This window comes from Gymnoscopelus microlampas, assembly GCF_963454915.1.
Source record: "Gymnoscopelus microlampas genome assembly, chromosome: 1".
Taxonomy (NCBI): Eukaryota; Metazoa; Chordata; class Actinopteri; order Myctophiformes; family Myctophidae; genus Gymnoscopelus; species Gymnoscopelus microlampas.
In genome coordinates, this window is record NC_139962.1 from 61,269,850 (window position 1) to 61,285,089 (window position 15,240).

General features: G+C 41.9%; 1 protein-coding gene across 1 annotated transcript in view; it reads right to left on the reverse strand.

Annotated features, from left to right (window-relative positions):
- Positions 1–15,240, reverse strand: part of LOC311052003 (limbic system-associated membrane protein-like) — a gene marked incomplete at its 5' end in the record, with an annotated part of 276,875 nt that overhangs the window by 11,429 nt on the left and 250,206 nt on the right. The window contains one exon of the mRNA XM_084066752.1: positions 13,627–13,714. Within this exon, the coding sequence (XP_083922878.1) occupies positions 13,627–13,714 (88 nt within the window). The remainder of the gene's footprint in view (positions 1–13,626; positions 13,715–15,240) is intronic.

Genomic DNA, 15,240 nt, shown 5'->3' on the forward strand with positions numbered 1-15,240 from the left:
GATGTTTTTTTTTTGACCTAATGAGTACTTTTACTTTTGGTACTTTAAGTACATTATGATGCCAATACTTTTGTACTTTTACTCAAGTACATTTTGACTTCCGGACTTTTACTTGTAACAGAGTATTTCTATATTGCAGTATTGATACTTTAACTTAAGTAAGAAATATGAGTACTTTTTCCACCACTGTCTGTAGGACAGCTGGGATTGATGCAGTGTGGATGCACTATAATCATTTTCATTCTAGCTGTGTGTGAATGTTTGTGAATTGGACTTTCTTTTCAATATCATCAATCATTTGCATAGAATGGGGCTGAGCAAAATGTATGGATGATATTACCATTTAAAATAAGTGCAAATAGCACTGGAGCACTGAGATGCTACTTGCATGGCAACTCTGACAATCTACAGTAGATGCAAAAATAAAAAAAATAAAAAATCTATGCAGTTGTTTTTGCCTTTTTTAGGCTGAGACCCAAATGCTGCCCAAATGAGCACTTAATGTGTTTGCAGTGGGACCTGGGCTGAAACACATTGCTATCACAAAGCTGTGAAATCCATATTGGACTCCAACTCTGACTCAGAGTTACAATACCATTCTTTAATCTCTGAATCTAGAGAGAAAGGATGAACGGAAACTAAACTAAAAGGACTAAGTGTGTGTGTGTGTGTGTGTGTGTGTGTGTGTGTGTGTGTGTGTGTGTGTGTGTGTGTGTGTGTGTGTGTGTGTGTGTGTGTGTGTGTGTGTGTGTGTGTGTGTGTGTGTGTGTGTGTGTGTGTGTGTGTCATTAAATACCAACCACTCCTTCCATCTCAGAGCTGGGTCATACAGTAGGTGCAGACTATTTGTTTTTATATTCGGCAGCCTGGGACATACCCACAGACTAGTTGTTAGAGGGCTTCAACAACTTAGAATGCCCAAAAAGGAAGCAAAAAGGCTGGCAAAGTCTTGGGCTGTCTCTGCTATGAATGAATGAATGTCTTTATTGCAGACTCAAGGTCCATAGATACATACAAATATATACAACAACAACAATGAACATGAATTAAGTCCTTTAGAGTATAATTCTCATTGCATCATTATATGCACAGACACAGACACAGAGAGACAGAGACAGAGACACAGAGAGAGAGAGAGAGAGAGAGAGAGAGAGAGAGAGAGAGAGAGAGAGAGAGAGAGAGAGAGAGAGAGAGAGAGAGAGAGGAGAACTCTTTTCCTGTTCAGCTGGATTAAAGGAGGAGTTCACCCAAAAAATGACTTATTTTATATATTGATTCCCGTCTCCTACCGGCTAATGTATCCGGTAGGAGACACAAAGTAGATTATTTGTGTCTCCTACCGGAAATACACACGGTCATCAAATTTTTGTCTTAGGAATGCCACAAAAACAAAAATAAATCCATGAATTCAAGGCTTCATGGGGTGTGTAATTGATAGAAAATAAGTAATTGTTTGGGTGAACTCCTCCTTTAAGACATGTTGACATGTTCTGTTTTAAAGCTATTCATCCATCCGTTGTAATCAATCAGTGAGCATGAGGGGGTCTATATATCACCATTATAAACAGTAGGTGGGCGTGAAGTATAAGACATTGTATATGCAGAAGGAGAGCAATAAATAAATAGGTAATGATCAGTGAGTATGGAATATGATGAATATGGGAAAATAAAAACCTAACACATACAAATAAAACAAATAGAAAAACCTGTGCAACCTAAATTGTTTACTCATCTCCCATGAATGAGGACTTTATATCATAATTCTGCAGACATTGGGGGAAAGCTGACCTTTTGTGTAACTGGCACTCAGTTAAATTCACTGTAATTAATTAGCCCATTTGGTTATTTCATTTTTGAGAAACCAATTATTTGGCGCCCCCATAGAGAGGACGTAGAGCCTTCGTCCAACTCCTCCCGCCCAGAACTCCCTGCTGATAGCCCATAGCATTGTCATGCTTCCCTCCCCCGAACACGGGCCAATTGTGTTCGTATAGACGCCAGATGCACTACGGTGGAGTCGAACCCTCAACCTCCGCGGTGGTGGTCAGGTACTTTAGTCTCCCTGCTCTTCTATTGATGTAGATCCACACACACACTCACACACACACGCACACGCACACGCACACACACGCACACGCACACGCACACGCACACGCACACGCACACGCACATGCACACACGCACACGCACACGCACACATACATGCACACACATTCAGCATAGACACTGACACACAGATGTGTGTGCAATCAACCACCCACCCGTGCACACGCACGCACGCACGCACGCACGCACGCACGCACGCACGCACGCACGCACGCACGCACGCACGCACACACACACACACACACACACACACACACACACACACACACACACACACACACACGGCCACAGAATAAGCCATCTCTCTAATACCAAGTGACAAGAGCCACAATCTTGCCAAGCAGCATTTAAATGAAGCTACAGCATATCCAGAGAATGACCGGAGCCAAAATGAAGATGTGCTTCCAGATATGAGAGATGGAGGAGGGAGGCCTGTTAGTCCAGCTACAGCAGAACAAGGATATTATTCTATCTATCCCTCCTCCATGTGTCTCTGTCTCTCTGTCGTCCCACAAACTGATGTTCCCACTCAGATTTATTTGATCTCACAACAATGCAGGCATGAGTGCACAAACACACCAACATGGTGCTACATAGAGGCCAGATGTATGCATGATCCTTTTTAGTAGAACGCGCAAACAGCAGCAGGTGTTCTTCTCACAGCTCTCACTGTCTGCCAGACTGTGTTTAATATATAGCACATATCCTAGAATACATCTGACCCGCACCTCGCTTTAAGCATTATCCGGGTAATAAAACCAAGATGAACGGCTTCACAATTCAGTTTGAGCTGCATTAGTTTCAACTACCGCATTAAGTGCTGCTTTATGAGCCAGATAACGAGCAATGTCAAAACCTTATTTTCTTTAGTATCGATCGAGGATCTTTATTATTCCATTACAGCCATTGTATTTCTCCCCGAGTTGTTTTAGGTACAGTATACTGTATCGGTTTTTATAAGGGGGCGTGTAAGGGGGCGTGTCCATGAAATGATGGAAAGAGTACTCACATTGGCTACTTAAGTAAAAGTATCAATGCTGCAATGTAGAAATACTCTGTTACAAGTAAAATGCCAGAATTAAAAATGTACTTGAGTAAAAGTACAAAAGTATTGATATCAAAATATACTTAAAGTACAAAAGTAGAAGTACTGTATTATGCAGAATGTCCCATTTCACAAGTTTTCAAATGTATATATATATTTTTTGAAAATAGCAGATCTACAAGCTCGCAATGCGTCGCGAGATCGGCTATTTTCAAATGGCCGAAATGTATATAGGGCTGAAGTGGTTAATGTATGTTTTGTACTAACTAACTAAAGTTTTCAAATAATTGTAGTGGAGTAAAAGTACAATATTTGCCTCTGAGATGCAGTGGAGTAGAAGTGAAAGTACATGTGTAGCACTCTGGACATGATATCCAAAGCGCTCTGTTGCTAAAAAAAATAAAAATACAAGAAGAAGAAATAAAACGCTTTCTGTGGTCACAACCCCTTAAGCTTTGTTCAGACCGGAAGAGCTGAGTTGAACTCAACTTAAAGGGGAATGTTGCCCGACGGTTCTCTTACCTTTTCTATGATGTTATGATATCCTAGGACCAGTGGTAAAGTAGGAAAAAAATCATAATTCCATAACTGCAGCTAAAAACCCGAGCGTATAGGCCGTATGCTAGATCGCGTATTTTATTATTATTATTATTTTTTGGGATACAAACAGCAGATGAGAACATTCCTAAAAACTGAACAGTGACTGTCTGAACTCTCCATCAGGAGCTGAAGACAAGGCTTCAACAATCACATAATGTTCTATTTTCTCCATCCTCACACATACGGTACAGCCCACAGTGACCATCGATGTGACATTAACTATTTGACTGCCATGGACACGTTAGTTAACACGTCGAATTCTGCAAAGGCTTACCCTGCCAACGACGAGTTTGGACGAGTTTTCGTTTTTTAATTGTCTTATAAAAGATTGCGCTGTTCTCTGTCACCCGAATGATCAGTTTCACTTTCCACTCACCCGGATCCGGAAATAAAGTCATCCGAAGATTTCCGCCTCCGTCCACTTCCTGTTTATTGGTTTCCTGGAAGCGGCTCTATCTTTTTTTTTTTTAAGATTTGTTTTTGGTATTTTTTTATTGTTTTTATTGGAGAGGGACAGGGAAAGTAGTCTGACAGGAAGAATGGGGAGAGAGATGGGGGGAAGACATGCAGGAAAGGCCGACGGGAACGGGACGCGAACCCGCGGCACACTGCTATTAAGGATTTGCAACCAGGGTGCCTAGACCGCGACGCCACGGTCTAGGCCGAAGCGGCTCTATCTTGAGTTGACTTTTGTCCCCCTGTATTTCGCGAGACATCCTATTTTCAACATGGTCTAACAAAGGAAGGGACAGCTCGGGTTAAATTTGTTTTTCTCTGCACGACGAACAGTGTTTACCAACGGTCTGACAATTGATCATAATGTATATAAATGTTCTGTGGCCAGTTGGGGAGGTGGGAAAGACGTGCAGGAGGAAAGATTCAGAGTGCCTGCGACAAGGAAAGTTACCTCGCGGGTAACCTCGCGTCACCAGTCTTTCCACCTTAGAGGAAAGCCTGGTATGCGTTACTAAAGACCCATATGATCCGGTCTAGGCCACGCCTACTGAAAATGAAAAACCGGATTGTCGCGATCCGGTTTTGCGGTGCTGCTTTGTTTTGGTTCCCCAATCCCTATTTAAATGGAATAGAATTTCCCCGTGGGATAATACGGATAATACAGACGCTAAATAGTCTCCGGAAAGTACACTCACATTTATATTTAAAAAATAAGCTAAACTACGCCGCATCAAGGATTTTATTAGGACGGACCTATTTTGGGGTGACGTCTTTCCGGATTGTCGCCATCCGGTCGCCTGATGACGCGGATGACGCACCTGGTGACGTAGGGCTACTTCCGCTCCCGACCGGATCATAGACCCGAAAAGCTTTGCTTCCTAGGCTACCTGGCGGGTGACATTTTTTTCCTCTGGGGGTCGGCCACGGATACTGTTTTTACACATGGTCCGACGATATAGATCATTATTATGGATCTAAATGTTCTGTGACCAGTTGAAAAGGTTAAAAAACACGAAAACGCTGGCAGTGGGTTAGTTTATTAATGTATTTACTCTGGCAGTGAATGTGTTAAGAGGTGAAGTGGCATTAAGCAGGGTAAAGACAGATCATTATGCTACAGGCTCATTTGAAAGCATTAGCAGAGGAGATCGCTGTGTGTTGGGGGGGGGGGGGTGTTTCTCCGTGCAAGTACACAATCAGGTACAACTTCACGTTTTTGGATGTCTACATGTACTGTATGTGCAGTGGTGGAAAAAGTGCTAAATTATTTTACTCAAGTATAGGTATCAATACTGCAATGTAGAAATAGTCTCTTACAAGTAAAAGTCCGGAATTCAAAATGTACAAAAGTAGTTTTCAAACGTATAACATGCTTAAAAATCTTTTGAAAATAGCATATCTACAAGCTCACAATGCGTCACATCGCGACGCAATGTGAGCTTGTAGATCGGCTATTTTCAAAAGGCCAAACTGTATATAAGGCTGAAGTGGTTTTGTAATAATGATCAAAATCTACAAAGTAACTAGTGACAGAAGTTTTAAGATAATTGCAGTGGAGTAAAAGTACAATATTTGCCTCTGAGATGTAGTGGAGTAGAAGTAAAAGTACTGAAAATTGGAAATACTCCAGTTAAGTAAAAATACCTCAAAATTATACTTAAGTACAGTGCTTAAGTACATGTAATTAGTTACTTTACATCACTGTCTATGTGATGTTATGGGAGTACACTTGTAGGCTTTTGGTGGTGTGTGTGTGTGTGTGTGTGTGTGTGTGTGTGTGTGTGTGTGTGTGTGTGTGTGTGTGTGTGTGTGTGTGTGTGTGTGTGTGTGTGTGTGTGTGTGTGTATGTGTGTGTGTGTGTGTGTGTGTGTGTGTGTGTGTGTGTGTGTGTGTGGGACAGAGAGAACAAATGTGTGCACGTTGTCTGTTACAGCTTCTAGGCCACACCTTGACCCAAACAAGGCAATCTGTTAGAGTGGGAGTGGTGAAAGTGACAGCCAGGCTGCCTGTGCTCCATTCAAGGAACTGAAAAGCAGATGGAGTCATCACACACGCACGCGCGCACGCGCGCGCGCACACTCACTCACTCACTCACTCACTCACTCACTCACTCACTCACTCACACACACACACACACACACACACACACACACACACACACACACACACACACACACACACACACACACACACACACACACACACACACACACACACACACACACACACACCCACCCACGCACACATGCAGCAAAATGTACACGCTTTCACCAATGTACGCACATGTCAACATATGAATGTGCATTTGAATTACTGTATAGCATTGGTTCTCAAAGTGGGGTCCGGGGACCCCCAGGGGTACTTGAGGGGGTTCCAGGGGGTCCCCAGCTAAATGATGGATAGGAACCAAATGGACCCTTATGGGTCTGTAACCCTGAAAGCGTACAAATGGAACCAAATGGACCCTAACGGGTCCATTTGGTTCCATTTGTACACTCTCAGTGTTAAATTAACATTGATTTTACAATATCCCAGAGATAGAGATGCCATTAAATGGGGTCCGCAGCCTAATGCATGTCAAACTGGGGGTCCTTGAAATTAAAATGGTTGAGAATCACTGCTAGAGCCGTACAAATCTTCTCTTATGGGGGACCCTTGCTTATCTTTTCAAATGGGGGTCCGCGGGCTAATAAGTGTCAATTTGGGGGTCCTTGACATGAAAAAGTTTGAGAACCACTGCTGTATAGCTCCAAACATTACTGCATACTTCCAAACACTACTGTATAGTTCCAAATAGTTCCAAACATTACAGGGCTTGGAACGATAGTCTTTTTTTGGAACTACAGAATAGTTCCAAACACTGTTCTGTAGAGTAAAGTGTTTGGAACCTTTTCAACAAACATGATTGCGTCCCAGTGATATCACTGTGTTGTAACATAGTGTTAGATCAGGTACCAGACCCGGATCCACCTCAGCCAGCGCGTTGCTCTCAGCAGTGCAAGGTGCGTCGAACAGCTGTGTGTGTGTGTGTGTGTGTGTGTGTGTGTGTGTGTGTGTGTGTGTGTGTGTGTGTGTGTGTGTGTGTGTGTGTGTGTGAAACAGCTGACAGAGTAGAGACAGCACCTGAAACATTCAGCTAGAAACCTCCACAGCTCAGCACCCTGAACACTCGATCAGCTTACAGTTGCTACTGCTGCACGCTACACGCACACACACACACACACACACACACACACACACACACACACACACACACACACACACACACACACACACACACACACACACACACACACACACACACACACACACACACACACACACCATACGTCTCTATGTTCTTCTCTTCCACTGCCCCGGTTTGGCATTCTCATTCCATGTTCATTCCACCCATGCTCTCTCTCTCTCTCTCTCTCTCTCTCTCTCTCTCTCTCTCTCTCTCTCTCTCTCTCTCTCTAGCGTCTTGCTCTCAAACACAACTTTCCACGTATAAACAAACCAATAAACAAACAAACTCACGTGTATCCAACAGCACCCATTTACTTGTAGTAATGTAGTAAGAGAGTCAAACATACTAGGGGTAATTTTAATAAAGTATATTTGACAAATTGCAAAAATAGGCGCTCTACAAGCTCACAAGGCATCTTTGGCGTTGTTGTGTGCTTGTAGAGCGGCTATTTTAGCATGACACCGTTATACAACAAAGTATGAATTAGATCAATTAATCAGACTAATTGGATGAAAAAATCCACCGAAAAAAGAAAAAAAAAACATATGAAAGAAATGGCTAGATAGACAGACAGACAGACAGACAGACAGACAAACTGACTGACAAACTGACTGACTGACTGACTGATAGATAGAAAGAGCATTTATAGACAGATAACCACGGAGGGTCATAATAAATAAATGAAGACCTCTATTTTTTTTTAAATCTTGAAAACATTTTTTTTTTCTCAAAAAAACTGTTCAGAAAACATTTTTAAGAATCGCCTCAGGTCTTAATCTTAATGGGTTAAAACCATGTCAAAATTGACATATGCTGCATTACTGCAGAGTGTTGCTGTGTTGAAGTGTTTTGGTATGTAAAGCACTGTGTCAGCGAGTGGCGACCATATGGTCCCTCTAAATACCATGCCAGACATCTGGCAGGACAGCGCACGCACGTACGCACTCACGCATGCACTCACGCATGTGCGCGCACACACACACACACACACACACACACACACACACACACACACACACACACACACACACACACACACACACACACACACACACACACACACACACACACACACTAGAGAGCCATTAGACAACCAACAGACAATGGGGCCCAAAATGTCTTCGGACATAAAAGCCTGCAGCAGATGGATGTTTGCTGTGTTTGAAACATGTCCTGACATGCACAATGTGGCCAGGTGTCACAGAGAATGTGGGTTTTATGAACATTGAACCGATGAAAAGTATTAACACATTCCCTGCCATAGACGCAACTTACGAATGATCCCTCGACTCTGATTGAAGAAATGGACGGATGTGACGTCATCCCAAAAACGTCACCTCCGTCCACTCCTACAATAGGCTCTATTCACAGCAGCCATATTATGAAGACATTCACAGGTGTTACCAATGATACTAATTAAGGCTCTGTTCCATTCTGGTCAAACAGAGTCAGGGTGCTAATTTTGTGCACGTTGGCCCACTGGAAACACCAGTGGGTCTACAGTTGGGGTCCAGGGACCCTCATGGGCTTCCAAATGGGCCCTTACAGGTGTGTAACTCTGAGAGTGTACAAATGGAACCAAATGGACCCGTAAGGGTCCATTTGGTTCCATTTGTACACTCTCAGAGTAAGGGGGTCGTGGAAACCACTGTGCTACACTAAATGGAACAGAGCCTTCATTAGTATCATTGGTAACACCTGTGAATGTCTTCATAATATGGCTGCTGTGAATAGAGCCTATAGGATTTGTAGAAAAACACATCTAGCTCGGATTTCCCTTTTTTTTTCGTGAAAACAAGCCTTATTCAACAGGTGATATAGACAGGAGGGATTTCAGAAAAAAGGCCTTCTATAAGGAGGTTAGAGGCATTTGGGGGTAAAAGTTGGGAACAAGGCCATTTTACATAATTCAAGGGTGCTGAATCAGAAAAACACGGTTCCCAAGCAAAATTCTTAGTGCTTAACCTCCTAATTTGCATATCAAAATGGCTGCCGATTTTGAAGTATTTCTTAAATAACTCTATAACAAAGCAATCAAATCTGACAAATAAAGTGTATATATTTATATTCTGAGGGTCAGACAATGTGTGGAAGGTATTTATAATGTAATATATGTAAATAAATGTAAATAATGTAAATACATATGCAAATTAGAGGCCACTATTACAGAAAACGGTTTCATACTTAAAGTGATTCATCCGCATCCCCCTTATTTTATTTTATTTCTACTTATCTGTATTTTTACCATCCTTAAGACATCTAAAATACATATTTAGATCATGGAAAAATCCTGGTGCATTTGGCCCCTGATGACCAAAAAATAAATTGCCCCCATGTATAACTCACCCCCAGAATGAGTTAGAGCCACAGAACTGGTACTGATAACTGAACACAAACTACTTTCAACACAACTATATAGAGTGGGATGGGGATGGCTATAGGTACACTTAGACGGCCAACAGGGACTAGCTGAAATGTATTAAGCCCCGCCCCTCTGTGTTCCTATTGGCTGGGCTTTAAACAGCCATAACTCCAATTCCCAGCATCGAAAACCTATGAAACTTCCTAGATGCGCTTAGACGGCCAACAGGGAAAGGCTGAAATTGTTTAAGCTATGTAGCCTAACTTTTCAGTTGATTGCCATACAGGCTTGTGTCCCCCCCCCACCCCCGATGGGCCCTGCCTAGTACAGCCTAGTCCAGCCTATTACTGCCTAGTCCTAGGACTAGGCTAGACCTGGGTGTACTAGGCTTTACTGTACTAGACTCTGCTGGGCTCTAATAGTCTGTTTTCAGCTCTAGCAGGCTTTGCTAGGCTGTACTTGGCTTTATTAGGCTATAGAAGGCAGTACTTTACTTTGGCCTACACATGTTCATGCAAAACTATTGGTGGTGCACACACAAACTATTGCCCGTGTACACAGTGGTTAATCCCAATGGTCTGAGTATCTACAGGGCTGACAAGGGACTAGCACAGCCTAGTTCAACCTAATAGAGCCTAGTACAACCTAGTCTTAACTAGTCCAGTCTGTTCCATGCTAGTATAGCCTATATCGCCGTCCCCTAGTCTGTTCCATCAAAAGGCTGGACTAGGCTAGACCTGGGTGTACTAGGCTTTGAGGTTGTAGTCTCTACTGGTCTCTAATAGACTGTTTTAAATTCCAGTAGGCTGTGCTGGTCTGTACAATGCTATATTAGGCTGTACAAGGCAGATCTGTACTATGGTCTACAAAGGTTCATGCAAAACTATTGATCGTGCACACACAAGCTATTGCCCGTGTTCACAGTGGTTAGTCCCAATGGTCTGAGTATCTACAGGGCTGACAAGAGCCTAGCACAGCCTAATAGAGCCTAGTATAGTCTAGTACATCCTAATCTATCCTAGTCCAGCCTTATCAGTCCTAGCATAGCCTTGTACCCCCTCCCCTATTCTGTTCTCCCAAAAGGCTGGACTAGTCATGGGTGTACTACTGTAGGTTGTACTATACTAGACTCTACTGGTCTATAATAGGCTGTTTTAAGCTCTAGTAGGCTGTGCTAGGCTGTACTAGGCTCTATTAGGCTGTGCAAGGCAGATCTGTACTATGGTCTACAAAGGTTCATGCAAAACTATTGCTCGTGCACACACAAGCTATTGCCCGTGTACACAGTGGTTAGTCCCTATGGGTTGAGGATCTACAGGGCTGACAAGAGCATAGTACAGCCTAATATAGCCTATTAGAGTCTAGTACAGCCTAGTACAGCCTCATCTATCCTAGTCCAGCCTTATCAGTCCTAGCATAGCCTGGTACCCCCTCCCCTATTATGTTCTCCCACCAGGCTGGACTAGGCTAGACCTGGGTGTACTAGGTTTTACTGTACTAGTCTCTGCTGGGCTCTAATGGTCTGCTTTCAGCTCTAGCAGCCGTTGCTAGGCTTTACTGGGCTCTATTAGGCTATAGAAGGCAGTACTTTACTTTGGCCTACATATGTTCATGCAAAACTATTTCTTGTGCACACACAAGCTATTGCCCGTGTACACAGTGGTTAGTCCCTATGGGTTGAGGATCTACAGGGCGGACAAGAGCCTAGTACAGCCTAATAGAGCCTATTAGAGTCTAGTACAGCCTATTACAACCTAGTCTAGCCTAGTCCGGCCTGTTCCATGCTAGTATAGCCTATACCACCCTCCCCTAGTCTGTTCTCCCAAAAGGCTGGACTAGTCTTGGATGTACTAGGCTGTACAGTACTAGACTCTACTGGTCTCTAATAGGCTTTTTAGCGGCTCTAGCCGCTCTATACCTGACTTTGTCCGTGTGCGCCAACGTTCTGATTGGTCAGGTGCATCAACAAAGTGATTGGTCAAGCTTCACGCGACACATGGCTATAAACACATTATAAACACATATCAATGACAAAATGTATCAAAGGCGCCGCTAACTTCACACAGGGTGTGATTTTTTAATCTCTAGTAGGCTTTGCTAGGCTGTACTAGGCTATATTAGGCTGTACAAGGCAGATCTGTACTATGGTCTACAAAGGTTCATGCAAAACTATTGCTCGTGCACACACAAGCTATGGCCTGTGTACACAGTGGTTAGTCCCTATGGTCTGAGTATCTACAGGGCTGACAAGGGACTAGTAAAGCCTAATAGAGAGTATTAGAGTCTAGTACAACCTACTCTAGCCTAGTCCAACCTGTTCCATGCTAGTATAGCCTATAGAAATGATTTCATGTGCATGCCATAAGCAATGCACAACACGTCGTTGCAAATGCCGGAAATCTGGGTTACGATGCACAGCCATGTGTGCATGTCAGCAACGGAGTGATGATCAACCTCCTTGTATGAATGTGGTCTAGTGTCTAGACTTTCTTTCAACAATGGCCAATACAGTATCTTTAGAGTACTAAACCGTTATCTGTTATGGGGGCCGCTATTTTGCATATTTCGGAGTAGGCTGATTATTATATTATATTATATTATCATATTATATTACTTACAAATTCTTTACTCACATTGTAGAAAATGTATATAGACACTTCATTTGTCAATTTTGCTTGCCTGGCCACAGAGTTATTGAAGATAAAGGTGCGAATTTGCCAATTTGGCAGCCATTCAAATATGCAGATTAGAAGGTCAAAAACTAAACATTTAGCATGGGGAAAAAGTATGTATTTTAGATGTCCTAAGGATGGCAAAAATACAGATAATTAGGAACAAAATAAGGGGGATGCACCTTTTGCACCGTTTGAGTACTACGGTACATCATTTTATGTAATGGTGGCCTCTAATTTGCATATTTATTTACATTTATTACATTACAAATATCTTCCACACATTGTATGACCCTCAGAACATAAATATATACACTTTATTTGTCAGATTTGCTTGCTTTGTTATAGAGTTGTTTAAGAAATACTTCAAAATCGGCAGCCATTTTGATATGCAAATTAGGAGGTTAAGCACTAAGAATTTTGCTTGGGAACCGTGTTTTTCTGATTCAGCACCCTTGAATTATGTAAAATGGCCTGGTTCCCGACTTTTACCCCCAAATGCCTCTAACAATCACATATTTCAGAAATCCCACCGGTCTAATAGCAACAAAATGGCCGATCATGGAAAAAATGTATTTGGTTCCGGTGGATAGAAGAGACTCTCCCCCCAGACCCTCTTTGTTTACTTCCGTGTACACAACGTGGCTTCCGCGGATTTCCAAAGATCGTCAATTTAAGGTAAAAAACGCTGGCATGGGGATGAAAAACGATGTTTTAATCTCAGGCAGAAAATGGTATGAAATCCTGGTCCTAATAGGCTCTATGCACAGCAGCCATATTGGAAATGAACTGGGCCTCTTCTTACTTCCTTCACCCTGTGTTACCAATGACACTAATGAAGGCTCTGTTCCATTCTGGTCAGGGTGCTGATATCGTGCATGTTGGCTCACTAGAAACACTCCATTTTGGTTCCCAATTGGCCCCTTATGGTGGGTGTGTAACTCTGAGAGTTATTTGGGTCCTTGAAAATAAGACAACCACTATGCCACACTGAATACAGAGCCATAATTGGTATCATTGGTAACGCCTGTGAAGGAAGGAAGGAAGGGGCCCAATTCATTCCCAATATGGCTGCTGTGCATAGAGCCTATTGCATATAAAACAGGTCCTTGAAATGAAAAAGGTTGAGAATCAGAATCAGAGAGGTAGACATTACCATGTACAATGAGGTAGACCTGTGAGGTCTTAGGATGCTGTTTGGTCTGTATGGTACATGTGTAGGAGCCTTCATCATATACATTCACCTATAGAAATACAGAGAGGAGAGAACTATATCAGTGTGCCTTAAAGGAGCACTTCACTCATGTTCAAACTTATTTGACTTTTTAAAATGATCCCTGGCTAATAAGCCAAATATGCCTTACTACCAGGCCCTGACATTTCGTCATTTTACGGGCAAGGCCACTTGGCCATTGGTGTGCCACAGAAATAATGAATTTAACTTGAAGGTTAATGGTTTTATTTTAATATAGTACAAGAATAGTATAACTATCTGTGAAATATAACCCGTTTATTTCACAAAATAATGTACTGGCAAATGACCAATATTTGTACAAAGTTATATTGGTCTCGGTATATGTCATATTCAGCCCTGAACTTCACTGACTGAAGTAGGGGTCACAGGAATCACATTAGATTCACAGATTAGAGATTTTATGTATTTTCCCCACAAGTTATTTTCATTCAAATGAAATGTGATTGAACTTGCACTAATAATGACTTAAGTTGATTTTTCATTATTTAAAATATAACATTTCTTAATTATTAATAATTATAGCTTGTAGATTGGGTATTTGCACCATTTTAAATTGTTTTTAAATAATAAAAAAAGGAACATACAAGGTTTCCACCCAACAGCGACAATATATAGCGTATATAGAGTCAGTTTTAGCAGATTTCATTCTAATTGGGTACTATGACTGCCTACTGCCTATGAATTTCACAGGGCTGGGTAGGTCACCATGGCCTGGCGGAGATCTGCCCTGCTGCGCACAGCAGAACAACAGGTGAAGGCAATTAACTTAAACGAGGACTGTGCTGTCCATTTGTTTGTGAGGTGAGGTCACAGATTCTCTCTGCTTTTGTGTGATATTGATAGCCTAAATACATTTGTTTGCAGTTATTAATGAACTCTTTCATTGCCAGACTTATTCCAGACTGTGTCGTCCCAGTGCCAGGAAAATGGTGCATTTTTCCTCCGTTTGATTTTTAACATTGAAGTGAATGGAGCAGCATTTTTTTGGATAGCGTTATCTCCTAGTTGCTTTGAGATAAACAAAAAAAAAACAAGACAAAAAAAAAAAGGAATTATTATTATTATTTTTTTAATAATAATTCCGCGTCATTATAATTTTTTAATAATTATAATCATTTTTCCGTCATTGGCCATGATAGCCATAGTACCATCGGACGGGAATTCCCGTTTTTGGCAGTCAAAGAGTTAAGTGTGCCTGCCATGTAATGGCAAAACACTTATTGTATTCAGCCATACTTATCCTTGCAAAACTTTGTCCGTCCGTAACTGCCGAACGGTTTACACTACCCCGGCAAACTATATGTGCAAATAAAAACATTTTGCAAATGCATTCCATAAATTCCATAGGGCTAGACCACACCTGGACAAATGACATCATCAACTTGTGACGGGCATTGCCCCTATGGAGTACAAAATAAACTGTTTCTAAAATACATTAAATATTTAAGTGTTTTAACATTTTCATTTTAGTTATAGAGGACAATTAAAATGTATTTGCGTATTAGCCAGGGTTCC